A 26,160-nucleotide genomic window follows, 5' to 3' on the forward strand; every position below is an offset into this window, starting at 1 on the left:
AATCCATTAAGCACACACAGGAGGTTACCCCTGCCCTCAGTTCTGCCCAGTGACGTATTTTACAGCGGTTTTGAGAGAGTAACAATCCAAGTATTGGAAACACTTTACTACTCCAAAGCACAACCGTATTCAGCATTCCGTTGCTGGTAAAACCATGGCTAGTTTTTCACACAGCAGTGGCATCACCTGGAATCACCTTCCTTGTGGGAAGATAACATGATAAATGCCAACTCTATTAGACCTTGTAGAAATGTAGATATCTTGGGAAATGGCGGGCAAGATGCCCTTAGCAAACCCCCTTCCTCCTCGCTGCTGTGACCACTGCCCATTTGCTAGCTCTCTCCCTCTGGACCCAATCCATACAGCTTCCCAGAAGGAGATGGCAAGAGGAGCAGAGGAGGGTAGTGCTGCTACTGCTTTTGCAGCTCAGTTGCTTACAGTGAAAAGGCCGAGATAGCAGAGGGGTTGGTAGTGACCCTTGGTTGAGGCATGGATCTCAGCAAATGCCTGAAATTACCAACCTTAAATACTGGCCCTCCATAGACACAATTTTCAGTAACCAAAGTAATGCAGGACTTTGGCAACTGAGAGGGGGAATACTGCATTATATTTACATGTAGGATGGGGAGCTGGAAAGACTTGCTAAAAAGGAATCATTATTCTCCCTTTCTATTGGGCAAGAGTGGGTAATTTAAACAAACCACCAGTATCAGTTAGACTAATCTGGCTTGCTATGGTTTCTGTAGCACTTACATTGACTTGCAAAACACTCTACAACCCTTATCTGATTCTCACAACAGCCTTGTCAATTGGACAGCATTGATTCCATTTCCATCTCCAAAGATTCCCCAATCTGCTCTTAAAAATGCCATTAGGAGGGATATTGTGATGGACATGAATGTCAAGTATACTGAATGTTTGAAGTCTTTAAAGTACATACTAGGAAACTCATTTGTATTTTTTTGCTGCAAGAGGCTATCTGGAAGTTGTTTTACCTCAGGGTGGCAAACACATTCACCCCCTTTCCATTGAACAGGTTCCAAGTCCTCCAGAATTTAGGAACGGATCTGCAACCAAAGTTGAGGAACTAGAAATATTCACGGGGCTGGATTTGAAAAACCTACAAAATCGAAACAAAAGGAGCTCTGAGGATCACAGGAAAAATGAGTATGATTTAGGTCTTAATTCAGCTATGACTCAAAAAGATTCAATCCTGGAACCTGGGGAATAGTGTGTCTGAGCACATGCAGAATGTTTCCACCCCCACCTCTGACTAGCCACTGTCACTGCCAAGCCACAGTTATTATTCCCTGCCCTCCTGTGGTGCAATGGGTCAGTGTGTTTGGCTGTTGGTGGTTTGGGCCTACTACCCAGTGAAGTGCCAACTTGTATGGCAGTGAAAGCAGGGCCACATAGAGGGAAGAACAGAGTAGGGACACGGCAAGTATGCAGAAAATAGGGAGAGAGAGAAAGTCCAAAAATGGAAAGACCAAGGGAAGGGAAGAACAAGCCCTCAAGTGTCAATGTCACCTATGAATATCATCAGCAGGAAAGGGTAAACAATTGAGAAAACACACACACAGAGAGACAGACAGACAGTGTTTGGGGCTATGGCAGCCACCCCTGAACCTTCTGATAACACTATCCCAGCACTGTATCCCAGGACAGTCTGGGATGGGAACCGAACTTAGGCATTGCACTTCCGTTTTACTGCTCAAAAAAACTGCATACACATGCATATACTTCTTCCTCTTTTTGAACAGCAAGCTAAGTGCCAATACAAGTCCTCAAATCTGTTTATATGTGTTTTTTGCTCACTCCAGTATCTTGGAAACAAAAGTTCAGTATGTAAATAACCTTTTAAAATTATTATTCAGGACCTGCCTCAGCAGCCCTTCCCTTTACCAGGGCTTAGCCTCAGATTCCATTCCCAGTCTTGCGGAAAAATGCAAGAATTCTAGCATGTGCATGATTCCAGGTCAGGGATCATTGCTTTCAAATAGGCTACAGTCCAAACACTCCCCTCTCTCTGTTCCTGGCCCACACATCTTTGACCTTTAACATCATACATAATCCCAATTTATTCCTATCAGGAATGTCTGGTAGTGGGTTTTCTGCATTGGGGGTGGGGGGTTGGACTAGATGACCTTTGAGGTGCCTTTCCAACTTTGTGATTTGGTTACTACTAGAGAAAGCAGGTGCCATCAAGGCAATACCAGACCTCCCACAGGCAGGCAGTAACATGGGGATTAACAGCACTGACTCAGCTTCATCACTAACCCTTATAACAACCCCTTTAACGCTGCAGGTGCTCTGCATCCTGGATGCGCTACATAAGTACCAAGCATTAGTGTTATCCCATGCTGCAATCCTCAGCTACTAGAAGATAAAAGAAGAGCCTAATTGAGCCTGGTGCCTGCTGACTAGTCCAAGTAGAGATATAAACCCTGCCTGCTTTTCTGCTGGGTGTCAAAATCCTCACTTCAGTTGTCTCAAGTTAGTAGCTACTCAGAATCTCTTACCATTAGTAGTGTTAGCTTTAAAAATAAATGAGCAGGATCAGTATTTTCTGGGGAGAAAATGTTGCATCCCCATGCCACTTTCCCCACAGACTTGACCCAAGAAGCACTTTCCTCCTGCTTCCTCCAATAATAGGTCTTCTCAGACCCTACACCACAAGCAGGCAGGAGGAGGAAGGGCACAGGGGAAGTGGTGAAGGGGCAGGTCTAGTATGTTCCAGTGTGTTTCAGTACATCTGGTTTGCACACAGTGCTTAGGAGAAGGGTGGGTGTGTGTAAGTAACACAAGTACTTTGCTAGTTTACAGACAGGCAAGGGGAAACCATGCAGAAGTTATGAAATGCCAACAGACCTATAACAGTAACAGGGAGGGACGGGTGTCTCAGGAAATAACTTGAGGGGGTGGTGTCCAATGCTAACCTTACTCAAGGCCCATGGAAACCAATGCTACACTTTTGAATTCTCTACCTAGTGGCATCAGGCAGGCTCTTGTGTTCCACTATGTTTGTGAGTGCTTTGAGCGGTATTTAGTTTATTACCGTTTCTATTTTTATATTAGTTGTTTTTCCCCTCTTTGTAAGCCACTTCGAGGCTAGTGGGGGTATGAAATAAATTTTATGAAATAAGTAATAGACATAAGTAACTTAAGTTTCAACGGGTAGCCGCTGAGCACGGCCCAAGATCTCCAGCCCTCTTAAGCTTACATCGGAAATTTACCAGGTGCTTAATTCAAAATTCAAGTATCCCGACTGGCGGCAATCGTCCATGATCTAAAACAGATGCGTTTCCTAGCCCCGCTACTCTCAAGATCCTTACAGCTTGATCTGCCTATTTCTTTCAGTCCGCTTATACCACCTTCCTCCCATAATGGAGCTGCAGGCAGTAGACACGGGATTCCGCCTGACCAGCCCCGACCTGCCTAGATGCATCGCGCGCCCTCGGGGGGCAACAGGACCGTCTGCCAGCAAAGCGCCCTGCCTGGCCGAGGTATGCTTGTCCTCCCGACTCTTCGCTGCTGCTTTACGCCACAGTCCTCCTCCCGACACCCCTGTCCACGCCAACATGCAGTCTTGTTTCTGTGCTTAACAGGCACCCCCGTTTTCACGCCCAGCCCATGCACACGATCCCAGCACCAGCCTAGGCGACCTACGACCACCACCCGCGCCCCTCCTTTCTGCAATCGTTGCTCTGTACTTCCTTCATCGTGCCGAAGTCCTCTCCGTTAATTCCCCCCCCCCCCATGGCTCACTTCCAACCCTCCCTCCTCGCTTACTGAACACTGCACGCTCTTTTTAAAATAAAATGTTTAAAAAGGGCGCGGTTCTGGTGCCTCCTCGTCTTTCACACCTTCTATCCAGCTGCACCCCGCTTTCCGCTTACTGTCTTGTTTTGTTTTCTTGCAACGACCCGCCTAAGCTGCTGTTGTTGCCGCGGCCCCTTTAAGAATGTCCGAGCCCGAGCGCTTCAGCTTTAAAAGGGGGGGTGGGATTTTCTTTCCCACGTGATCAGTTTTTCTCGGCTGCGTGAGCCGTGCTGGCTGATGGGAAATGCAGTTTCGAACCGCAGCAAGAATTAATAGCCCGAAAGGACGATATTTCAGCTGTGCGTTTTGCTTAAAGACTGTGGTTTGCAATTTGCGTCCTGTATAAACGTTTCCTCCGGATTAATTCATCCCAAACAAATGTTAACTGCATGTTCTGATCGGTACCTTATTGCATAGCACTATCTTAAGCATGCTTACTCGAAAGTAAGTCCCGTTAGCACTTATAGGATTGTCGGAGGGAGGGTTGTCTTGAAGAAGTTTTATTTAGAGTAGACCCATTGAAATTAATGACTTGGGGTTAATCATGTCTACTCTGAGTAGGATTAGCATTGGATACAGCCCTCAGTTTCCTTTTAACTGACTTTTGCAACACAAGCCTATGTATGTCTACTCAGAAGTAAGTCCTACTGTGTTCAATGGGCCTTCCTCCCTGTATGGGAATGCAGCCTTAAACATAATTAAGGTGGTACAGTTATGCTGCAGTCTTTTGCGCTTACATAGTTCAAATTGCTTCTGAATAAACATGCATATGGTCAGTCTATTAGAATTCATTCATCACATGAATAGACACAGTTTGTGCTGGGGAAGAGACTGGATCCATTAGGCAGGGGAAAGGCTAGGCTGGAATTATTCTCCCTGTGATTCTAACACTTCCTAGGGAAGCGTTCAAACTTTTCAATTCCCTCTAGCACACGTGTATACAGTGGTACCTCGGGTTACATACGCTTCAGGTTACAGACTCCGCTAACCCAGAAATATTACCTCGGGTTAAGAACTTTGCTTCAGGATGAGAACAGAAATCGTGCTCTGGCGGCGCAGTGGCAGCGGGAGGCCCCATTAGCTAAAGTGGTGCTTCAGGTTAAGAACAGTTTCAGGTTAAGAACGGACCTCCAGAACGAATTAAGTACTTAACCCGAGGTACCACTGTTTTCTGAAGTGGCAAAGTCCCAATCACGACAATTTCCTCCCTGAAGGTTTAGATTACCACTAAGCTACTTTAAACACATTCCAAGTGAAAGGACACATTTCACTGAACCCAATAATGTCCCCAGATTTATTCTGTATTAAGAAGGTGCCTGTTGCTATGATGGGAGATTCAACACATCCCTCTGTTACATTTCTGTCACTGAGACCTGAGTCATCCAGTGTCATGAATGGAAGAAAGGTTGCCTTCACTGAAGCCATGTCCTCAAGTTCAATACTGTACTTTCCTCACTAAGAATGAATAGCAATCATCCACATGAAGGAGGAAAGAAAGGGTTGCAATAGGGACTGCCTTCAGGATAGGAGCTAAAATATCCCTTGCTCCCCGTAACTCTAACCTACTTCTATTTCCACAGTCCCTTTCTGAGTTTGTTTCTTGGGGTGAAAACAGATGTAAATTTCCTTTTGAAGCTGCAACCCTTGGAATGATCTCCACAAGACTGAGCTATCCTGTATAGATAGGATTGCGCTGTCAGTGGTACAGGTGGCTTCAGATGTCATTTCCATGTGGCCTAAATACTTCACATCAAATGGTTTTTGAAAGACTAAGATTGCACATTTTCATTTGTCACACAAGTTTTAATTCCCCCAAATGCAAAAACATTAAGAATTTCAAACCTCTATTCATCACTATTTAATATGTGCTAAGATTCTGTCCCTGATGCATTATGCTGCATCATTTATTGTAAGCCACCCAATCTCTCTTCTTGAGAAAAATAATTGAAATTTAGAAATAAAAAAAGGATTGTGGGGGGAGGTCAGAATATATTGTTATGGACCATCCTATTCTGCTGTACCAATGAAGATATATCCTAAGTTATCCTATATAGCCTTCAAGTTTATGGTTTAACAACAGGTGTTGCTTTTTGTCAGTGGCCTATCATGTTAATTTGTTTGTTTTTAATCTAAAAGGACCTAAAGCCAGGAGACAATGGTTGGTGGCGCTGAGAAACAAGATACTGGATTTTATAGGCCTTTGGTCAGGTTTGATCCAGCAGGGTGCTGCTTAAAGCTGGATCAGAAGATGCTTTGTCTTAGGGGCTGCTGTTGATTCTGAAGCTGCTGTTTTTACAGCTAGCATTGACTGCTTGTGTGCCTACTTGCTTCCCACCTGTTCAACCTGTATATTTTAATCAGTAAATAGATAAAGTGCTGTCTTTAGTGCTGTCTTCCCCAGAGGAAATTGATCCTGCAAAGCTCCCCTGGGTGTGGGAATCAAATTTTCTTCTGCTCACATTAATGTTGAGTCAAAAATAGCTCCTTCCTATTATTTGGGATGTACAGTACTGAGTATTGTAATCCACTTCAGCACACAAATTCAGAACAAAAAGAACTACAGTATGTTCCTGGGTATTGTCTGCCATGAGACTACAACTCCCAGGAGGCACAGCAACCTCCTGTTTGTAGTGTTGTTAGACTGAAAGTTAATGTCGAGTCAGATAGGTGGTGAAAGGAAAGTCTTCGGACAGTGTAGGATGTCCGGAAACGAAACTTCTGGGTTTCTTTACCATGCCCCTCTTCGTGCCTATTCATTGGAAACAATGGAGAAACCCAGGATTTTTGTGCTGCTGTGATTGAATACCAGTGTGTCCACTAAAAAGACAGCAGCCACGGCGACAAAAATTAGGGCTTTTCTGATATTTCGCGTGAAGAACTGCCCTTTAAACTTTTCAGGCATTAAAAGAAACCTGCCCTCTGTCAATGAAATACTGTACATGCTTCACATACTGCAGAATGGGGGTGGCTTACCTTGCAAGCCAAATCCTGCACTCAGTTGTAACACAAGCTTTGTGTTTCATTGGCTTGCATGCAACTAAGCTGCGCTTGTTAAAAGCTGCAATTCTGTAACCACTTTTCCCCCCAATTTTTTTTTATTGATTTTAACAGATATAACATATAAAACACACAAAAGAAAGAACATTACAATACTAAAATAAAACAATAAAACACATATTCCTTCTGAAGTTCATTTTAAATTCCATTATTAACTTGACTTCCTCAAATCTCCCCAACTGAATTTCATTCTCTCACCTTGTAACATTTCTCCAAAATCATCTTTCTACTACAATGTACTCCTTCAGTTTACTATCTTCATCTCTTTTCTTATTGACTTAAATCCATATTACTATGCAAAATTCTTATTCTAATCCTAGGCCTATTTGATACTTTCAAGTACCTTCTAATTATCTTATATTACAATATTTAGCTAGATAATTTTTAAATTTCTTCCAGTCTTCTTGATGTTCCTCTTCTTTCTGATTGCGGATTCTTCCAGTCAGGTTGGCAAGCTCCAAAACTCCCAACATTTTCATCTGCCATTCTTCTACCGTTGGTATTTCTTGAGATTTCCAAGTTTTGGCTAATAGCAGTCTTGCCGCTGTAGTGGCATACAAAAATAGTCTAACATCTTTTTGGGGGCAATTCCAATCCTATTATTCCAAGTAAAAAGGCTTCTGGTTTCTTAACAAATGTATTTTTCAACATTTTTTTCAACTCATTATAAATCTTTTCTCAGAAGTCCTTAACCTTAGGACACGTCCACCACATATGATAAAAAGTACCTTCTTTTTCTTTACACTTCCAGCATAAATTTTCATTCGTATGATAAATCTTTGTTAATTTTACGGGGGTTAAGTACCACCTATACATCATTTTCATAATGTTTTCTTTTAATACTGTGCATGCAGTAAACTTAACCCCCTTCTTCCACATCCTTTCCCAGTCTTCCATCATTCTTCCCAGTCTTCCTCATTGAACTCAGTGGGTCTAACTTCTGAGTAGAAGACGCATATAGGATTCTGCTTGGAACCTCTTTCAAAAACCACATGATTAGAAAAGAAAAGAGGAAGATTTTGTTTTCGCGGCTGTGTGTTTGTGTCTGTGCAGGCTGCTTTGCTGTCCATCGCGGCGGTGCTGCGCTCTCAGCGGCTACTTGCGTGAAAAGACTCGCAAGTAAGCGACGTACGCGAGTCTATATCCTATGTCTACGGGTAGAGGAAGGAAAAAGACAACATCCGGTCCCAAAATGCCGCGGGCGAGAGGAGGTCTTGGAGGGAATTAGAAAGAGGGGCGTAGGAGGAGAAGCAGGAGCATGCGCAGTGCGTCTCGGCGGGCCGAAGGGGTTGCAGCGCTCTTTTGTTTGGCGGAGGTGGAGCGAACGCGGGAGGCCCGTTGTCCAACCGTCGCTCTGTTCTGCTTTGAAACGAGACCGGCTCGCTCCGTGCGCCGCTCGCGCCGTCCTTCTCGCTCCCGCCCGTTTGTTTTTATTTCCCCTCGTGCGTTGTTGGCGGGGCTGAAGAAGGTAAAACGGGCAGCGCGGGGTGGGGGCGCGCGCAGGGGGCCAACATCGCGCGCGCGGGCTGGACGGCCATATTGGGGGGTGCTGAGGGAGGGGGGGATATTCCTGGGTGAGCGGGGGCTCCTCTTGGGAAGAGAGGTACAGTATTTTAAAATGGGGGGCGGGCTTTTCTGGGCAGAAAGGAAATAGGCACAGTGCTTTCTGAGGAGGGAGGCGAAATACGTGAGTTCGGAGTGGAGACGGCTATGGCTCTTCCCAAGTGCGCCTGTGGGTGTGGGGTCCGAAAAGTGGGGTGTCTATGGGGGGGGGAGGGAAGCGCATAATGTGTGGGGGAGCTATTTCAAAAGGGGGAGACGTGGAGTGGGGAGAGCAGATGGAGGGGTGCAAGGGGAGGGGGACCCACAAAATGAACCCCCGTGTACCTAAGGTGCGGCATTTGGTGGGGAGCGTGGTTTCATGTGGGAACGGGGAAATCGAGAAGGCGTTGGTAGTAAATAACGGTGGGGGGGGGAGGGGCGTTAATGAACGCGTACAGGAATGTGGAGGAAGGTTTCCTAAAAGAAGCTGTAGCGGTATCATAAATGGGGATGTCCAAATGCAAGGGCCGGTGGAGGGAGCCTGTGTGTGCGCGCCCGCGCATTTTTAATAGGTGTTCGAGGAAGCTGCTCCAAAGATGACGACGGGGGTGACGTGTGGAAGAATGGATGTAAAAAATACTAAGGGGGGATGGTTGCAGGAAGAAGTGTGAGTGCAGTGGGTGGTGAGTGCTGTGGGTATAGGTCCGTCCGTCCTTCCCCGCCCCCGAAAGTGGGAGGAAATATGCAGAATAGGGGTAATAGGGGTGGGTTTACGTGGAGCTGAGATGGCTAGTTAAGAGGACTTTCCTCTGTTAGACAGTTAATAAGGGGAGATGAAATGGTAGGATATTGGGGGGGGGGCAGAATAATTATTCGAGAAACTATGAAAGTAAAGCTGTAGGGACTTTTTCCAAGGAAGGGGATCATCTGCCCAAGGTGGTAGTGCTTGTGAAGTTGGTCAGTTCTTTAGTGTAACAAGAACATTGACTGGGGTGCTGGGATTGAGGCTGCTCCTGTGAAGGAGACAGAAGTGTTTCAGAGTCTGTATTGGAGTGTAGCTGGGCTAAAATGAGGGGAAAACATAAATGGATTGTATACAGATTGTGTAACGACTAATGTGGGTAGGAAGGGTGAAATTAAAATTTTAAGGTAGGTAGGTGAGGGTTTTTATAAATTTGCACCTCCAAACCAGCATAATCATAGTGCAGTATTGGAGGAAGGGAAATGGGACCATACAGCTAGGCAGTCTTGTATGTAGTGGTGATTGGATAGAAGAAGATAAGAGTAGTGAGTGGTGAGGGTGTTAATTGACTTGGAAAGCAGCCAAAATGATCACTGTTGGTTTGAAGAGCGCACAGGTTTAATATTTAAAAGATAAAAAGAACTGGGGTGTACTGCAGGGAAATAACTAGGAAACTTAAGATATGTGAATTTTAGTCGATGTGGATCTGTTTGTTAGAGTGAAAGGACCGCATAATGGGGTGCTATTTCGAATGTATCTAGGCAGTGATATTGTATGATGGCTCACATTGGCAAATAGTGTTTCATTTGATGAGAGAGATGTATCTTATTTATTACATTTATGCCCCATGTTTCTTCCAAGGAGCTCAGGTTTTGCCCCATTTTCCCCCTCCCTGTGGTAGGTTAGACTGAGAGGTAGTAACTAGCTTAAGATCACATTGTGAGACTTATGACTGTGTAGAAATGAACTTAGATTTCCCTAGTCCCATGTCCAGCATTTTATTCCCTATGCCACCCTGACGTATGTTCAAGTCATAAGCATGTAGACCCAAAAATAAGGGCCCTGTGAGATCAGCCTAAAGCCTATCTAGCCCAGTTCCCTTTTCCCACAGTTAAGTAGCTTAACTCAATATATGTGGGAAGCCAAGAAACACAACATAAGTGCAATAGCCCTCTCCTGTTGCTGTTTGCCAGCAACTGGTATTAAGAGAGAAGCAGTATATAAAGCCTTGCTCAGTTCTTACTTATTTTGCAACTGCTGATAGTAAGTACTTCTTTCTTTCTTTCTTTCTTTCTTTCTTTCTTTCTTTCTTTCTTTCTTCCTTCCTTCCTTCCTTCCTTCCTTCCTTCCTTCCTTCCTTCCTAATTCATATTCCTAAAATGGCTTACAGTGAACTATAAAATATAAAACTAAAAAACAAATATCACAACCTTATAAAACACTGTAACACAACCACAAAGCGGAGAATTAAAGGCTGTAGATGAGGGTGGTCCAACTTTTCATACCAAGTGGGCCGCAAGAGTTACTTCAACATAGAACCCTGGGCTGGGTAGGGAAGCAAGGCCCAAAATTGATGCCCCTGCCCCAGCCATCATGCTGCCTTCCCAAAGTCAGATAAGCGAGGCTCTGGCAGGGTCCAAGAGCACTCATGCCTCCTTCCCAAAGCCCAGCACCTAGGTTTTGGGAAGGCAGCTCATGGGCTGCTGGGGGGGGGGGGGTTAAATGTTGCTGAGAGCCACCCAAAAAGGCCTCAAGGGCCATGTGTTGGACCGCCCTGCTCTAGACATTTCCCTTGATTGAAAATATAATTTTTGCTAGCCAGATATATCAGAATTTCCCTACTTTCCTTGCTTAAGGTAAACATGATCTCTTAAAACTAAGTGTCTGATCCTCTTATGCAAGGCTCCTTTGTGACAAACAAACTAAATGAAGTTATTTTTCATTCATCATACATCACAATAGTTCATTTATTTTACAGCTTGATGCCACAGGTGTCATGCATTGGTCCATTGGGGTGTTTTACTATTAAATATCTAGTAACTACTTTATCCCAGTCAGACTAATTGTACTACCCCATCAAACAACATGGGAACAGCACATAGGAGGATGCATTGGGCTGTTTATAGCTACAATGCTAGAAAGGTGTTTTTAATGGAAAATAATGAAAAAGCCATTTTGAAGGTAGAAAAGTGATTAGTGTAGAAGCAGTGGGGCTATGCGTAGATGAGTTTCAAAAGTATATAAACTTCAGGCCTCCTAGGTTGCATTTTTCATTTGCTACTTGATTCATACTTCTCAAGTGTGTTTGCAAGGCTGACTAGAGGACAGAGAGGAGTATATGTAGGAACTAGTGTACTGTATAGGTAAAGGCAAACTTTGCATCAATAGTTCTGCCAACATTTCCATCTGGCTTCACGCACCATTGGCATAAGGTCCCTGGAAAATTACCTGGAACGGAAGGCAGCCCTCCAGCTGAAAGATTAACAAGGCACACTGACAATAACACCTATTCATGCAGAGGTAGCTTTGGTTTGGGATGTTAGGGGAGGGGTAGTACCTATGGTGAATGACATGTCGTGCTCCTGGGGTACTTTGTCCAGCTTTGGGTCCCTACCTGCACTCAGCTCTCCACTGCAGCTCCTAGAAGCTCTCAGTATGAGACAGCGGCCGCAGTGACCCTCACCTGGTTTAACCAACCAGTCAAAGCCATTTCCTGGGGTGTGGCCGCTGTCTCATGCTTTGGAAGTTTGTCAACCTGGGAAGTTAGCCCATCTAGGAAGACTCTGATCCTACACCTCCAGTGTCTTGTGGGACATCTTCGGGAGAAGAAAAGGCTAAGGAGTAATCCCTACACAAATTCAGAGTGGAGTCCCTAAGACAGTTGAATGGCATCTTGTATGTCTCCTTTCGGCAACTTCTGCAGCCAACCTGGTGCCAAATGTATTGCTCTGCTTTCATTTGGGACCACATCAGCGAGGCCATGGGGTGGGGTCTTGTCATCTGGGCAGCCCAGGATCTCCGTACACACTGTCTAGGCTTGTGCCGCCAATGCAGCAGTTTGACTTTGCTGGAGACACACCTTTGCCTCTCAAGACAATCCACTTTGAGTTTGGCTCAAGGGGCCTATAAAAGGAGCTACACCACTTCTGATCAAAGGGAATTCTGAGGACTGAACTGAACGAAAATTTAAGGTCAATTGAAACCCTTTTCTCATAATAAAGGAACCAAAGTTAAAGGTTCTGGAATCTGAATTGTGTTGTGTTTCTTGGCTTCCCACTGTCTGGCAACCCAATCCAATACAATATTAAATGTCTGGGAAAATCCGGACATATGGCAACCTGTGTTGGCTGATGAGTTTTTTGCGATTTACCTTAAAAATAGTTCCCAAATATTCCCCTCCCCCCAAAAAAACCCCTCAAACTTTGTGCATGTATGTAGGCATCAGTGTGGATAACAAAGCAGGTCAAAGTAATTGAAATGGAGCCTGATGAAATCCATATAGCCCACTTTCAATTTCTTAAGTCATGGGGTATACAAGATGGAGTCTGTTTTATAGACCACAGGCACCTTTGAAACATTGTGTGAAGCCCATAGAGATCTCACTGAAACGCTTGATAATTGTATTGAAGCCCATGAGGAATATGAAGTCCCAGTGCTTCCAGGTCATGCTGGTTAAGAATAGAATTCCTTGTACTTGAAGATGCCTAGCTACTCCCCTCCATACCTCAGAGTAAAAAAAATGATGTTTCTTCCCAACTACTTTACTATTCCTGAGATACACTTCCAAAAATTCTGAGCTTTGGCACTGTATAGGACTAACACCAAGCTGTGCAGATCGCATGTTATTTCCCTCCTGGTTGGAAGGAGGAAAATGTCTACACAATGTAAACTGGTTTTAAACTAGTTTTAATATGGTTTTCTTCCATAAAATAATTTTGGAAACAGTGACTTCATGAGTGTGCCAAGATCCCAGCATTTGTGAGGGAGACAGGACTAGTTTAAGCTTCGTGAAATTGTGTTCTCTAAAAATCTTCCTTCCTCCCCATTCAGCTGCTGTTTGTGGGTCTCTTTCCCTAGCCAGCCATCCTTCACTGCAAACGAGACCCATTTCCTCTAAAACCTAGCTGTGCTTGACGGCCCCTTTTGCCTATGTTTTATCAGACCCCGACTGAGACAAGTGCATCCTCCTGCTGAGAGATGCCTTGCCTGCAGAAGCCCAGCATAGCTTTCTTTTTCCGGTAGACTGTAACTTTTCATTTCCAGAAAAAGCAAGCTGTTTAATCTTCTATGCTTGCTGGGTACCCTTGTGGTGCCTCCACCACTCATGGATGCCTTCTCTCCCCAGCACTGCCGTGCTTGCTGTATAGTCACAAACATAGCCCTGTTGTTTCTGAAAGTGGTGGAGGGAGGATATGGTGGGAATTTTTCCTGCTGCAAGCAGAAAGGCCTGGCCTGAAGAACTTCAAAGTTCTGCAGAGACACAGTGATTCTGTCTCCTGCATAGCCTGCTCCTTTTGGAAGAAAAATGTTAGTTTTATGGAGCTTCCTACAGTTGGTCCAAGTGTTCAGTATAGGTTAACACTGTCATAAGTTGCTTGGGCAACAAACATATCGTAGGTTTGGCAGATGGAACATGTTGAGCACAGTTGTGATTCATATGCCATATTTTAAAGTACCTAGAGTTGGGGAAAGCATTAGTTTTTATGCAATTGCATGTTGAGGCAAGGGGAAAGTCTTAACATAAATTCTAGAAAAGGAGTCATGTATGTCCTGTTGCAGAAAAAGGTAGAACCTGATTAGCTGTCATAGGAAAGTGTTCACCATGAGGTGCTGCATCTACTTTTTAATAATCAGTATATGTGGATAGATGTTGTACAGCAAGGTTTGGGTTTATGTGGGTCCCATTGATATTGATGGGCTTCAGCGTTTCACTGTGCTTTTGTGACTACATATTGTATCTCTTTTATTTGTGTCACTTTGCAGCTTCTGGAACATTTTTCCTACACTGTACATTTCCCTGTGTATTTTTAGATTAAAATGTTTTCATATTAAAAAATAAAATGACAAGACAGACAAAAAATTGTAAGTGCCATGGATCTCTGGTGTTGACAATTGCAGTTTCTAAAGCTATATATCTGCATTATCTCTTTAACAGCCTCCTTAAAACTGCAAAGCTGGCGAGCACAATGGGAAAAAAGCAGAACAAGAAGAAAGTGGAGGAGGTCCTAGAAGAAGAGGAGGAGGAGTATGTCGTGGAGAAGGTCCTTGACCGGCGGGTGGTGAAAGGGAAAGTGGAATACCTGCTCAAGTGGAAAGGCTTCTCAGAGTAAGGCTGCTTTCCCTTTATTTCAGCTTTGCAAACTAATCTTTAAAGGTTAGTAGCCCATAAAATCAGTAGCCTCTTGGTCCACATATACTTGTGGTTAATCTCTTTGCGCACTGGTGTTGAGAGAGGGGAACATCTCTTCCGGTTTTCAAAGCCTGCCTTGCCTTGTCACCCAGGAGCTGTTTAGAAGCCTTCTTTAGGCCTTTTTTATCTTGCTCTAGGCTAGGGTGATGTGCCAGGGCTGCTGAATACCTGCGTTTCCCCATCCCATTTCTGGTTAATTCATGGTCTTGAAATCTTCTTTTGGAATTCTTCCAGAAATGTGTGGGGATTAATTCTGTTCCTGCAGGAGGGAAAACATGTTTGAGAAACAGGTGTGGTTTTTTTCCTTCCCAAAAGTACTTTCTACCTTGAAAATTCTGTTTGAGGCCCAGTTTGGCAGCAAATGAATGTTTTCACGTGTGTGGATGGCTTGTATGTGTTCAGAGTGCAGGTCAGCCTCAAACTGATTGTGTGCTTCTGGGCAAATAAGCAGTCCTCAGTTCTGCTGTAAGGGGATGCTTGAGGGGGAAAGTATCTAAGACTGCTAGTTATGTGTAGGAGAAAGCAACCATGCCTAAAAGTATTTATCTGCCTGTTTAGTGTTGAAGCTGAAAATCTGATGTGCTTGTAGAGAAGTTGCAATTTCTGCAGAAGGCTTCCAGGTCTGCACTTACACTTTTTCCTTCTCCTAAATAATGCAAATCTGGGGTCCATCTCATTAAGTCAGCACCCAGTCAAGAATAACAGAGAGCTGATAATCTGGTAGCTTTACTCTGCCCTTATCACTCCCTAGTCTGCCTTACAGCAGTCCATCAGCTTTAAGTCACATTCTCAAGTTTACAACTTTAGGGTGTCTTCTTTGCATTTCCAGAAAACCTTTCAGGAATCTCAACCCACCATGTCAGGATTCTAGCAGAAATTGCCTATCATTGCAAAAATCTGTAGATTTTAAGTCTTCCCCATTCCTATAAAAGTCATTTTAATAGATTTTGTGCCAAGAATTTACAGGTCCCATAACGAGGGAGATAAATTTCTTAAAGGGGCTATTTTGCAAAAAACTCTAGTTACAAAATATGGTATTTTGCAGTCCTGTCCAGCTGATAAAACTTATATGGTTTCAGCGAAGATAACACGTGGGAGCCAGAGGAGAACCTCGACTGCCCTGACCTCATTGCGGAGTTCCTGCAATCCCAGAAAACTGCACATGAAAGTGACAAGTCAGAGGGAAGCAAGCGCAAGGCAGAATCTGATTCAGAGGATAGGGGGGAGGAAAGCAGACCAAAGAAAAAGAAAGAGGAGGTAAGGCAGATTCTCTCCATCTGTGGCCCAATGAGGGTTGCTTTATGCTTTGCAGTTAAAGACAAATTAAAAAGGACTGATTAATGTCTCTGAAAGGGTAAAACACTAGCTAACAGCAGTGATCTTTATTGCCTTAAAGTGAGCTACATAACTGTGTAGTGTAGTGCCTCAGCTGCAAGTGTCTTTGGGAATATGTTTGACATTAATTAGTCTGTGGTACTAGTGGTGTTTCTCACCAGAATCTCTGCCCCCAGCCCAGTTACCTCCCCATCAGAGAATGTGGCTATGTGTTCTTTCAATTTTGGGGATGCACCTGCTATAGTGGGAAGACTCCATTTGCTGTGTTAGTATGCTGGAAGCAAAGTGTCATGGTCCTGATCTGGTGACTTGGCAGTTGGTGGGCTTCTGTTTTCTCATGTATTTCTCTTTGTAGAGTCTGCCCTGTGTCTTGCCTTGCATTCTGTTGAATACAGCCTTTTTTCATTCTGCCTCTAAACTCTTTCTAGCCACATTATCCCTCCTTTTTCTTTCAAGACAAGAGACTTCTGATAGTAGTTTTGTGTGGTTAAGTAAAAACAGCCAGACCATTCCAATATTTTTTATGTATGGGTTCTCAAAAGTTCAGTTCTCTTCCCCACTCCCCATTGTTTGCATTATTTACTCTTTGTTTGTTTGTTTGTTTGTTTGTTTGTTTGTCTGTTTGTTTGTTTGTCTGTTTGTCCTCCCTTTATTTATTGGTTAATGCTTAGCACTTCTATCCCTTTTATATTGTTGCATTTTCCTGTTAGCACACAACTCGTCCTCTTCATTTCTGAATTCTTTTAAGTTTTTTCCTGTCTTTGCTTCACACCCTCCCATTTTCAGCTGTTCCTCTCCAGCTCTTTTCTCCACATCCTCCCTTGGAAACATAACATAATTAAGCTAGGGCTTACCAAAATGTAGCTCTGAAGTCTTTCAATGCCGGAGCTTTGTTCTGGAATATACTTCATGGTAGTATGAAGAAGTTTCTCAGCAAATTATTTCCAGGAATGGTTGAGCCCAACACCTCTCCTCAGCCGAGGAAGAAACCAGAATGCAACAAGAGCAGGTTCTCTGCTTCACTAGCATACTCCGATGTCTGTTTCTCCCTCCCTCCCTGCCAGCTAAGTTCTTGCTCTAGCAAGCAAGGCAATTGCTTCAGTAGTGCCACACAAATATTTTATGGTAGATTAAAAGTGGGAAAGATTCTGGAAGTTTATGGGTGTGGTCTTACTTTGTTTGGAATGAGCTGTTTAAAATTGCAGTGCCAAATAAGAAACCCTTTATGTCTTAAAACCTCCTTGTTTAATATGCACTGTAGAGCAGTGCCATATTATAAAGAGCTTGAAACTGATTAAACTGGTACCATGTACCAGAGAAGCTTGAATAATATTTTTGTGAGTATGCTAAGAATTCTTGCTGGAGATCTAACACTTTCACAGATGTAGAATTAATGGGATTCTTAGGAATTGTTGTAGCTCAAACAGCTTTAAAACTAGTTCAAATCTCATAGTATAATTATGCATGGACAAAGCATCTACATCATGTCATTCTTGACTTGAATATCCCCCTCCCCCAAAGTAGGTCACTGGAAAGGCATTTTCTGGCAGTTGTTTTGCCTCTGCATAACACCAAATAAAGTTCAATGTCTGTTTTCTCTGTCACCCTTTAAAGGCAATAATCAGAAACCTTTCCAATTCTTTCATCAGGCTGAGAAGCCTCGAGGCTTTGCAAGAGGGTTTGAACCAGAGCGGATTATTGGTGCCACAGACTCCAGCGGAGAGCTCATGTTCCTGATGAAATGGTAAGTCTGTTCCTTTGTCTTTTCTCCCTTGTGCATCCTCCATGAGAGATTAGAATCCAGATGTTGAATTTTTGGGAATACAGCTACTTAATGGTGTGAGTGTCTGTCATGAGATCAGGTGGCAAGGCCATTGGTTCTCTAACATTTTTAAAAGTTTAGGAGGGGGCTAATTATCTTAGCTGCAGAATGCTGTTACTATACAGCCTCATCACTTTGATGACCTCTTGCATTTTGATCTGCTGCTTTCTAGTTCCTTGCAAGTGATTTATATGAAACTTGGAATCTGCTTTCTCTGTTGTGTAAGGTTCAACTGTCTTTTACTTGCAAGCATTCTGAGGTCATAACTGGAAATAACTAGCTCTTGCAACCCATTCCCACAATCCTTCCATGCCTTGAGGAAGGATTGTGTGGATCAGGCAGGTATGCTTATAAATCGTATTTTGCATTATAGGCATCAGGATTTGTGGCCAATGATTCTATGAACTGGCAAGTGTTAAGGTACTTCAGATTTGTATTATCCTTCTGGACAATAATCTTCGGTGTGCTTATGCATCAACAGCAAAGCCATGCATTAAATTCACAGTATTATCCAGAGCTTTAAGATCACATGACCCCAGACTCAGCCATATGCACACACATTTGGCAGAAATGTTAATGCTAGAATGATAGCTTCATACCTTCTATTTGGGATCAATCCCAAATTTCCCACCTTTTGGTTGTATAGGAAGAACTCTGACGAAGCTGATCTGGTACCTGCCAAGGAAGCAAATATCAAGTGCCCGCAGGTGGTCATCTCGTTCTATGAGGAAAGGCTGACATGGCACTCCTATCCATCAGAAGATGATGACAAGAAGGATGAGAAGAACTAACCTGCCTCCCCTTCTGTCCCCATCCTTCCTCTGGCCGACTTTTGTATTAAATCATCAAACTGTGGGTTTGAACATGAGTGAGAAAGTGAAGAGGCGGCTGTGGAAGATGCTCTCTGTAGAAACCGGACAATTTCTATGCCCCTGACAACTAGGTGTGACAACATGCTGTCCCCTTTCTTCCTTTCTCATCATATATACATGAGGAAAGAGGAGAGAATTGGTGAGTTTCCAGCTGTTCTTTGCTTGGGGGGGGGTGTGAAGCAAAAATAACTAAAAATAATAGAGTTGGAACAGGCTGCCAAAAGGGATAGCAGGCAGAGGCTGTGTGTTCTTCAGAGACCATCTCTGTGATCTACAGTCTTACTCCCCAATAGTGTTAATTGCATTTTTACAGATTAGCATGCGTGTAGTTTTTCTTTCTTCCTTTTTGCTATTATCGGTGTATCGTTGGGGTGGGAAGGGAGGGTGCATTCTGATTGATTTGGGGAGGGCCAGTTCATGGTATCTGTATCCAGAATTGCAATTCTTACAAAATACATGCCTCCTGCTGCAAGTGGAATTGATGACTCCTGCGAGGCTGGAGCTTATGTGTCTAAGTGTAAAAAGTTACAATTTGATTGCAACTATGAATACAGTCGCCTTCCAGAATTATTACTGCGGGAATTGGAAAGGAGGCAGCTTCATATTTTGCCCTCTAGTCATAGTGAGGGCACTCTGCTCCCAAACCATGTGACAAATTTTTTAGTACCTCTGCATCTTTTTTCTTCTAACCAACCAGAAACAGAGGGTTTTTAGCCTCTCTCCCCCCCCCCTCGCTCTTGTATGTATGTGGCATTTTAGACATCCTTTTAATTAAGGGGAAGGAAAGTAGGGGTGAAATCTACCCCCTACAGCACAAGGTAGTAGTAGGTTTCAGAATATTCTGTAAACAACTATCTTCTGTTCAGACTTGGGCATTTATGATTGCTTCCCTTGCCCTAGTCCTACCCATTTCATTTTTAAGCTAACGATACTTTGTTCTTCCAAAGGACAATTTTACCTCTGACATTCAAACACCCCACAAGCCACTGACCCCCCATTCATCCTTTGTGTGGGGGGGTGGTATGTACGTAGAAGTGTACAAACCTTTTTTTAAAAAAAACAAAGCATGGTTAGGTTTCTGTGAAAATGTTGTCTAAAACTCAAGTGTTTGGATTTTAACTTCATACTGAACTGTCTTTTTGTCTCAATAAAACTTTAGATTTATAGTCCTGCTCTTTTTCTTCTTCATCTGGTCCAGGCCTTCCTTGAAAATATTCTACAATACAAAGTACTGAATTGCAACTAGAAAATATTGCAGGAATAAGTGATATGCTGAACTGAGAAGTATTGCAGGGGAAATGCAGTATGTTATGGGGGAGCATGGCCAGTACATAAAGTCAAGAGAAGGCACATTTCCTTGATCATTGTAATGCTGAATTTGGTGAGCCTACCTTTTATCACAACACAGGGCTAGGGCTACCAAGAAAAGTGCAGAAAATTAAAGACACCAAACAAATCCTCAAATAGTGAATAAGCCATTTTATTTTTGTCCTGTGCTCATACGCTCTCGCTCCTCTCCCCAACAGGTCATAGAAACCATTCAAAATAAAACCTCTACAGAAAAAAATAAATTAACACATGCACACATCAGGGCTCTATCCTCCAGCAACCCAGCCACAGTTCCAACACATTTTGTGCTTCAAGTTTCATGCTGTCAAATCACAGAAGCCCGAGAGGTGGGAGAGACTCACCGATAGTTTACTTCCCCTCTCACCTTTTATATTTTCCTTGTAAGAAATCATGGCCTTGAGAAAAACAAGATCATATAGAACATATGGCTGCAGAAGTTGCCTCTATTACATACAGTGCTTCATACCCCCACAGTTCTCTGGAGGATGCCCATTTCAGTGCTACGTCCTCACACGCCATCACATACACAGGACTGACTGGGGAAAACCAAAGCCATTTAGCTCATCAGATGCTGGTAAAGTCAATAATACTCCCAGCTGTGCTATACTGCAAATTAAACAGCTTCGAGGATTGCCTCGGAGCTTGAGGCCAGCTGTGTTCAAGGCACTACCCTCACCCTTTGCCTTATTTTTTTTTAAGGAGGGGGAAAGGGGGAAGTTGGAATGACACCACCCAAGGACAGAAAAGAAACCAGCTGTGGAATCACAGTTTAACACACCGAGTCTTAATGGCAGAAATACCTTTCAGCAGCTTTGATCATCTGGGGGAAAACATCTCCCTTCTCTCCTTCCTGCATACCACAAATCCATTTTACAGCCCTATGGGAACGGGGAAACACAGGCGCACACAAGTCCTACAGAAATAAATTAAAACCAAAGTGCCCATTAAGAAAGGGGCTTGCCATAGATGGCTATTTGCTCTACACAACATGCCCACTTTATGGGGGTAAAACCCATTGTGCTGTAGACCAAGTGGTGATCACACACCAGACCCCTCCACCTTGCAGCATCCGCTAAATGAAAGTGCAGCCTTCACACCTGGCCCTCACACCCCCTTTTGTCCACAAAATGAATCTCTTCAAGCCAAATCAGTGAGAAATGTCAGCATTGTAGCATGCAGTTACCATGCGCCATCTTGTAATGTACCTTGATGGTAGCCCAGTATAACACTGGCTCCTCACTGTGGGCAGTGACATGCTTAGTGAGTTTTGAATGGAAGAGAGGGGCGGTGGAAAGATGCATCACCATAGTAATTCTATTAACCCTTTCCACTCTCACCATTCCAACCTTTATGGCAGATTAACTCAAAGTCCACCCAAAAGGCTGTACTCGGTAACTCCTTGCGTGGAGATCTCTCCATTCCCCCGAGCTGAAAAGGGTTAAGAAAAAATCACCCTTCTCCCCTAAACAAACACAACTTAATGTGTTCCACCTGCACTTACATATACATACAGATGTAGGAAGGGATGGCGGCTATGTCATGGGATTCAGTCATGTTGTCAAATCGCGCACAACTGATGCCAAAACTGGTTCGAAAAAAACAAAACCAGCTATCTGAAATATCGAAGTTTGAAGGCGGGGGGGACTTTAAGCCTGCTCAGTCTGTCCACTTAACCTTTTTTTTCCTTAAAAAAAATATCCAGCTTTAACAATTCAGATTTTCTATCCTCTGCCAAGACTCACCCCCCTCCCCACACACATTATGCCAGCTTGTCCCCCCTCCCTCAACGTTCAATAATGGGTTCCAGGCTGCTGGGGGCACAGGTCTTTCCCTACATGCTTTGCCATTCTGCCTCTCAAGACTTGTAGGCCCCCGCCCAGCAGTCTGTTCCTATACACTGACTGGCAGCTATCATGGTTTGAGAAGATATATTGGATAAGAAGGCGTGAAAGTTCCTTCAAATTCTTCGGGGCTCAGCCCTTTCTCCAGGATGCAGTTTCTGCAAGTTTTGCACTCTCCTGCCAACATTCATCACCTCTCACTTCCTCCTGTCTTTCTGTTTCCTCTCTTGACGTCTGCCCTGCTGGTCAGCCAAGGAGCGTGGTATTAGGATAACACTACCATTACTTGCGTACTGTAGGGCATACTGATTCGGGGAGTAGGGCTGGCCATTCTCATCACGCAGGCGGCCAAATACCTCCTGATAGAGGTTCTGCACCTTTTGCTTCATCTGGCGAATGGACCTGAGAAACTCCACCTTCTCCCTGAGCAGCTTTGACTTGTCTCTCTGCAAATCCTCTACATCCCGTTCCAAGTTGAGGATAGTGTCCAGCTTTCTCTTACGACAGTTCTGGGCAGCCATCTTGTTCTTGCCCCGTCTCCGGATGTCCCGGATTAAGCTCAGCTGGGCCTCACTCAGTTGGTACTTGGACAGGAGTTCATTGAATTCTTCTACAGGCAAGTTGATGATCTTCTCGTTGGGGAAAGGGATCTTCATGGCTCGGGCCCGGTGCTCATCTCGGCTCATCTGCTTATCCAAGAAGTCTGCCTGTTTATCCTTGGCACTCTTCTTCCCCATGGTGGCTGGCTGGGGCTCGTCAGTGTCTAAGGTCCTGGGGGCCATGTTGTAGGTGTGATTGTGACCTACATGCTCCAGATAAGGCAGATATTGCAGCTGAGAAGGGTTCTGGTAGCTCATACGACAAAACTTGCTGTACTCTGGCTGGTACCCAACTGCCCCTTCTGCATCTTCAACGTCCACATTTTCAGAGTCCGAGTTGTAGCCCACAGCACCTTCCTCAGAAAAGGAGGAGGAAGCTGAAGATGATGACGACGATGCTTCTGAGCTGCTGAGAGAAGCAGGGCTGTGGCTCGAGTCCAAGGAGAGCCCCGAGTCTGAATCAAATTCTTCCTCCAGGCGGGACGCCTGCACTGGGTTGAAGCCTTCTTCCGTGGCCAGGTCCATCAAACTAATCTCATCTAGCATGGCTTCATCAAGGAGTCCCCCAAGAGGATCTGGCAGCTCAGGCCCAGATGTTTCGTTTACAGTGCCATTTAACTGGGGAGGGAAGAAGATCCCACTCAGGTTGGTAGAGCCAAATGTGGTGTTGAAGCCAGTGGAGTTGTCAGGAACCAGCTGCAACAAAGCTGAGCTGCCAGCTACTGAGAGGCTCTCCATCTCAGAGCTGAACAAGGAAGCAAAGTCTTGTGTGCAGCTGCCCAGTGACGCCTGATGCAGGCTGACATTCTGGTTGATTGGGGTGGATGGAGCAAGGCTGTAGTTGGCATTCAGAATGTCTCCACCTGTGCTATCGTACAGGGTCCCTGCAGCTGCTGTGCTGTTCACCTCCATACCCTGAAAAGGGGAAAGAAACTTTTCAGACTCTAGGTGTCTCTATTTTCCTCCTAGAACACAACTTGAATAAACGGGTACACAAAACAAGTCCTCCAAAGAGGGACCCTATGAGAGAGCAAAGAAAACCAAAGACCCAATCATTCAGAAGTTTTAAGTACATTAGCATGAAGGGAACTCACTTTCCTTCCACCTGCACGTGTGGAGAACTGGGACACGGGTCTCTGTTTGCAACAAATCAGGAACTTGCATAACAATGCAGCATGCTTGCTAGCAACTGTGCCCTATCTACCAAAGCCAGGTCTGCATCCTGCATTACTCAATACTCCTCTATAGCTAGCTACCTAGTTATTGGGGTGGGTCCAGGAAGGGGGCAGAAATGGCTCATATCTGAGACACGCCACTGATAAATCTTTTTGTCTAGTATAGGAAGCAGACAGCAGACAAACATTCAGAAACTGATTGTTCTTAGACAAAATCAGGCCACCTGAAGAGTATCATCTGACCCCCAATCTGGCAGCCCAGAGGTGAAAAAACCAGGGTCGGGAGCAGTGGCTGTGCAATTTGTGGAGGAATTAATTTTTTAAAAAAATCAATACCTGGTATGCAGAGAGGCAAAACATTTTCCCAGCAAGGATAATGAATAGGCTGCATGCATCCTGTGACAGAGATGCTATATTGTTTTAAGGGTGGGAAAGAACTGCCCCCAAGTTGTAGTGGCTTATTATGACCCTGAAGAGAGAGATGTCTTTTGTTTGGCCCTTCCCAGGGGACCGCTGCCCTGCTACGTTGCAGGCAGTCACTTGGTACAGTGTGTGCACTGCTTTTGACGACTCTTGAACTAGATGGTCACCTAACTCTGCAACTCTGGTTTCCCATTTGCTGCAAATTCTTCTAGGCTCCTGCCTATTGTTATAGGAAAGATGGTTGCAGCAGCAGCAGAAAGATCATTCTTCTACAGAAGGAGAAATTCACAAAACAGATGTTAACGACCTTCACATTTGCCTGAAACCTAGCAAAACACTAAACAGTGGCATGGTAAACCCACCTGAAGAGAAAGCAGAGGAGGACCTAGAAAAATAAACAAGGGTAGAAGCCAGCCTTCCTCACCTGCGTTTCCATTATAGACATGAGGTCCTGCCACTGCTGCTCCAGGTCGAAGGGCAACTCTGTCCCTGTTAGTAGGGGAGACAGAAGCCCGTCTGGCACAGTGGAAGGCCCGCTCTCACTCGGCAGAACTTCAGTTAGGCTGGGGGCATCTGCAGCTGGAAACTGAAAGCAAAACACCTTTCAGTCATGGTAGGCATGTGGCAGCGAAGCGTCATGTCAGCAACAAATCATTACTCCTGCTTCCTCTCTGCATGAACTTCTGATACAGACTGTAACAGCCATCCCCCACTCCCAAGGTTCCCTGCAACCACAGTATTAGGGGCTTTAAAGCATTTGCAGGGGCGGGGAGGGGTGGCATTCTCGCCACTTCTTTCCTGCTAATCTACCTGGCCTTGTGCCTGGAACAAGAACAAGCTTTTCTCTTCATTTGGAAGAATTCACAGCCTCACAAGGTTATGGCAAGGGCATGAGATAAAGATTGTCCAAGTCCATTTTTTACACTGAATGCGTCTATAGAAATGCCATATGCTGTTACTACTAAGCATTTAAATCTTCCCTTTCCCAAGGGCCATCATTGACCCACCTCCGAATTCTCCCCAAAGGGAAACGTGGCCTCCAGCAGCCTAAGGCACTCCTCCAAGGACAAGGCTGTCTGGTCCTCAACACCAGGCACCTGGAAGAGCAAATAATTCAAGTGTCATTTTACTGTGAGATCATCTATACCCGTGCCCTTCAACTTTTTCAGACCAACCTCCACCGGAAACATACGACTAACTTTTTTTTTTAAAAGCCTGTACATTCTCCTATTCTTATGTGCCTCTTTTAAGAGATATCTGGAGGGTGGCATTGAGAAAATAGCCCTTTTCTGTCATCCTTCCAGCACCAGGCAGACGTTTTTATTCCCCTGGACGTTTCAGCAGCATTAATAGTGGCTGTGTTTGTGTGTGCTTGTTTGTATACATTTTTATGTGGATGGGGTGGTTATTTTATGTTGCTGCTGATGTTGTAGATGCACAATATAGTGCATCTGCATTGCTTTTAAAAGTATTGTATTTTGTGTGTTACTGTCTCTGTAATTCACACAGAGACTTCTTTTCTTTTGGCTGTGTAAAGCAATCTATTAGCTGAATAAACTAAACTAACCTTTATCTTTCCTACTCGCCCCACTCACTTTTATTCTTCTCTTGAACTTAGATAAATGTAATTAATGCTGAGGTGACACCCGTCTCAGACATGGACGAAACTCAGTGATGTAGTCCAATGCACAGCCTGGGACAGGGCTAAATGCTCAGAACCAGGTAGTCCTGACCAAGAGACACAGTTTCCTAAAAACTCATCTCAACAGCCAATAGCTACATGGTTGTCTTATCTGGCACGGTTTCCAATACCACATCCAGTTCCCTGTCCCACAACCCCTCCACAACCACCCCACTACTTATTCCAATGACACACCTGAGTCTCTTCTCAAACACCCTGCATTCTGACAAAATGTGAAATGCTGAAGTCAAGAAACGGTTTATGTCACACAGTAAAATTTAATCAAATGCAAATTCTCTTGGTGCAGAATTAGATGCAGCCCCCAAGAAGGGAAGCTCTGCTTCCAGAGGATATTCTACCTGGGGTGAGCCTTTCCAGAGGCTGTCACCTACCCTGCATTCCTGCAGTCTTATAAGTGGGGACTGACTGAACTGAATCTGGAGATCTGATGTGCCCAGGAACAACTGTTCTCAAAGCCATCCAGGGTCA

The 26,160-nt window shown here is 44.3% G+C and overlaps 2 protein-coding genes and 1 long non-coding RNA gene across 10 annotated transcripts in view; 1 reads left to right on the forward strand and 2 right to left on the reverse strand.

Annotated features, from left to right (window-relative positions):
• The first annotated feature begins 10,553 nt into the window (after positions 1-10,553).
• On the forward strand, positions 10,554-19,768 carry CBX1 (chromobox 1). Its single transcript, XM_083408806.1, has 5 exons — positions 10,554-11,683; positions 14,319-14,489; positions 15,653-15,830; positions 17,558-17,652; positions 18,377-19,768. Exons 1-5 carry the CDS (start codon positions 11,676-11,678, stop codon positions 18,519-18,521), a joined length of 597 nt encoding a protein of 198 aa, XP_083264932.1. The 5' UTR covers positions 10,554-11,675; the 3' UTR covers positions 18,522-19,768.
• On the reverse strand, positions 12,684-18,410 carry LOC310662031. Its single transcript, XR_014504209.1, has 2 exons — positions 18,330-18,410; positions 12,684-14,832 (listed from the first exon to the last, which is right to left on the reverse strand). It is a non-coding gene; the product is annotated as an uncharacterized lncRNA (long non-coding RNA).
• Positions 19,769-20,066: 298 nt separating the features above from the next.
• The window catches only part of NFE2L1 (NFE2 like bZIP transcription factor 1), a 33,524-nt gene continuing 27,430 nt past the window's right edge, over positions 20,067-26,160 (reverse strand). For all 8 annotated transcript variants that reach the window (XM_083408609.1, XM_083408605.1, XM_083408606.1 and 5 more), the window contains 3 exons: positions 24,998-25,087; positions 24,415-24,576; positions 20,067-23,307 (listed from right to left, as the gene is read on the reverse strand). In XM_083408609.1, the coding sequence (XP_083264735.1) occupies positions 21,991-23,307; positions 24,415-24,576; positions 24,998-25,087 (1,569 nt within the window). In that variant the 3' untranslated portion in view covers positions 20,067-21,990. The remainder of the gene's footprint in view (positions 23,308-24,414; positions 24,577-24,997; positions 25,088-26,160) is intronic.

The sequence above is a fragment of the Podarcis tiliguerta genome, assembly GCF_965153285.1.
Source record: "Podarcis tiliguerta genome assembly, chromosome: 13".
In the NCBI taxonomy this organism is placed as follows: domain Eukaryota; kingdom Metazoa; phylum Chordata; class Lepidosauria; order Squamata; family Lacertidae; genus Podarcis; species Podarcis tiliguerta.